The following is a 3279-nucleotide window of genomic DNA, read 5'->3' on the forward strand; positions in this document are numbered from 1 at the left end:
AGGAAGAGTACACTGGTGCTCTTTCACCTCTTCACCATGGAATGTTTGCATTTACTGCTCTCTTTGTCTAAAATGACATTCCCACACCCCGCATCTAATACTTTCTGTCAATCTTGCTCATCTCATTATCTGGAGGAAGCTGATCCCACTCCAAAACAGAACGAAATGACCTTTCCTATTGTACTTCCTCATAGCTTTCCTCATAGACCGTATCATGATGGCAATTACCCTAATTATCTGGGTCCTTACTTATTTAACGTTTGACTTCCCCTATAGACTGAAAATCCACAAACAAAAAATTGTCTGTTTTGTTTTTTTCAATCCTGAATCTCCAGTGCTTAACAAAGTACCTGTAACATAATGGGTAGGTAACATTCATGCATGAATGATATAACCTGTAAAATGTATTTATTATCTGATATATACTGTGTAAAGTATGCTTTATAACAAACAGTTTACCTAGTAGATGTTCAAATGGTTAAGAGCATAGATTAGGAGTTCAGTATCCTGAGACTGAATCCCAATTCTTCCATTTAATACAGGAGGAACATTCAACTAGTTCCTTAACTTCTTTTCACCATCTGTAAAATGGGAATAACATCAGCACCAACCTCATGAAGTCTGTAATGAAGATTTATAATGTAATTAATATTATCCACATAAAGCATTTAGCATACAGCCTGGTACACAGTAAGTGTTCAATAGAGTCTATCATTATAATTATTGTTATTAATTATTTTTATTAGTTTTAGTCTTGGATGCATGCTACGTGTTAAGTCAGTTGTGTCTCATTCTTTGTGACCCCACCAGGTTCCTCTGTCCATGGGATTCTCCAGGCAAGAAAACTGGAGTGGGTTGCCATGCCTTTATCCAGGGGATCTTCCTGACCCAGGGATTGAACTTATGTCTCTTAATTTCCTGCATTAGCAGGCGGGTTATTTTTTTATGATTAGCGCCACTTGGGAAGCAGTCTTGGATAGATGGCAGATATTGTTATGACCTCCACAAAGTTCATTCCAGCTTGCCCTGGAGTCAGGGCTATTGCGATAAGGTGAGCCAAGGTCTCCTCTCTCATTCCCCTCCCAGCACAATGAAACATAAATCAAGTCAGAGCCATGGTTAAGCAATATTCTTTCTTTAATTCCCTTTTGCAAATGGAAGCCCCTGAGCTGGTCCCCACCCCCACCCCTACCCCATACCCTGGGGCCCCCCAGATGTAAGGCCCCCACCTCAACCTGATGGGAGGAGGAGAAGAGCCCTCCCCCTCTCACTTCCCTAGGATGGTCCATTAAAAAAAATCCTAGTCATTTAAGAAATGAGGCTGGGGACAGGAGAAAGGAGCTGGAAGACAAGGCCAGGTCAGGCCCAACTGGCAATGTTGGGGTGGTGAGGACTCTTGAAAAGGGTTTGCAAGCACATCCCTAAGCTCAGGGCCTGCATGGCCGAGGGAAAGGAGACAGACAGTCTGACTCCTCAAGGTCCTGTGGACACTGACAACACCACTGCCACCACCACAGGCCTCCAGATGGAGAATTTTCCTGTTACTCTGGGATAGGGTTTGCTAAGCATCCCCTCTGGCCCCTGATCTGGGGCATCCCTGGGGTCCCTCTGAGACCAAACCTGGGAGAAGGAGGGACTCTAGGAACATGCAAAGGCAGGGAGCAGAGACTCCCGCCCCACCCCGCTGCTCTACAGGATGGTAGCTCCGGCTGCATCTGGGCTCCGAGGGTCCTTCACACCGATGATGAAGTTATTGGTTCTCCGGCTGCCATGGACCCAGGATAAGACATCTACCTTCTCCACGTGGTGACCCCTGGCTTCCAGGAACTCAATCTCTTCCTCTGTGAACTCACCTGAAAACCATTCCCCAACATACACACATTCAGAGAGTTCAGAGCAGGGGTCCCCAACCTCTGGGCCATAGACTGGAACCTCCTTGTCAGATCAGCAGTGGCATTAGATTAGAAATAAAGTGAAAGTGAAAGTCGCTCAGTCATGTCCAACTCTTTGCAATCCCATGAACTATACAGTCCATGGAATTCTCCAGGCCAGAATACTGGAGTGGGTAGCCTTTCCCTTCTGCAGGGGATCTTCCCAACCCAGGGAGTAAACCCAAGTCTCCTGCTTTGCAGCCAAATTCTTTACCAGCTGAGCCACAAGGGAAGCCCAAGAATACTGGAGTGGGTAGCCTTTCCCTTCTCCAGGAGATCTTCCCAACCCAGGAATTGAACCGGGGTCTCCTGCATTGCAGGCAGATTCTTTACCAGCTGAGCTCTCAGGGAAGCTTTAGAAATAAAGTGCTCAGTAAACGTGATGTGCTCGAATCATCCCCAAATCATGTCCCAGCCACTCTAGTCTGTGGGAATATTGTCTTCTACGAAACTTATCCCTGGTGCCAAAAAGGTTGGGGACCACTGGTTTAGGGCACTGGCTCTAACGAGCTGTGTGACCTTGGCAAATTGTGTTACCTCTCTGAACCTCAGTTTCCTCATGTACAAAATGGGTATTATCTGAGAACTTACCACATAAAGTTGTTACAGGGACTAAAGCAAATATTACACACAAAGCACAAAACTCAGAGCCTTGAATATAGTAAGTGATCAATAATGTGCCGTCATTCTTAATATTGGAAAAAGGGCTTGGCTTTGGGGGTCTCATTCCATCTGTCTAGGCCAAGCTGCCTTCATTATTTGCCAGCATTACCAAACAGTCCGCTAACTGGTCTTTGTACTTCCAGTCCTGCTTCCCTACAGCCTATTCACACAGCAGCCATTAGTCAGACCATGTCACTTCCCCTACTCAAAACCTCCCAACAATTTTGATGATTCTTAGAATGAAATCCAAAATCCTCACCTAAGTCTCTAAGGCCCACATTATCAGGAAACTCGCATCTCTTTAAACTCCTCTACTCACTTCCTTTTGCTATCTTCCTTGCTTAACTCTGCTCTAGCCTCCTTAAGTAAATAAGTGTTAGTCACTCAGATCAGATCAGTCGCTCAATCGTGTCCGACTCCTTTCGACCCCATGAATCACAGCACGCCAGGCCTCCCTGTCCATCACCAACTCCCGGAGTTCACTCAGGCTCACGTCCATTGAGTCAGTGATGCCATCCAGCCATCTCATCCTCTGTCGTCCCATTCTCCTCTTGCCCCCAATCCCTCCCAGCATCAGAGTCTTTTCCAATGAGTCAACTCTTCACATGAGGTGGCCAAAGTACTGGAGTTTCAGCTTTAGCATCATTCCTTCCAAAGAAATCCCAGGGCTGATCTCCTTCAGAAT

The 3279-nt window shown here is 46.0% G+C and overlaps 1 protein-coding gene across 1 annotated transcript in view; it reads right to left on the minus strand.

Annotated features, from left to right (window-relative positions):
* Positions 1–1117: 1117 nt before the first annotated feature.
* The window catches only part of GGT7 (gamma-glutamyltransferase 7), a 23995-nt gene continuing 21833 nt past the window's right edge, over positions 1118–3279 (minus strand). The window contains exon 15 of the mRNA XM_010854887.1: positions 1118–1853. Within this exon, the coding sequence (XP_010853189.1) occupies positions 1690–1853 (164 nt within the window). The 3' untranslated portion in view covers positions 1118–1689. The remainder of the gene's footprint in view (positions 1854–3279) is intronic.

Source organism: Bison bison, unplaced genomic scaffold (genome assembly GCF_000754665.1).
Source record: "Bison bison bison isolate TAMUID 2011002044 unplaced genomic scaffold, Bison_UMD1.0 scf7180017864352, whole genome shotgun sequence".
NCBI classification, from domain to species: Eukaryota; Metazoa; Chordata; class Mammalia; order Artiodactyla; family Bovidae; genus Bison; species Bison bison.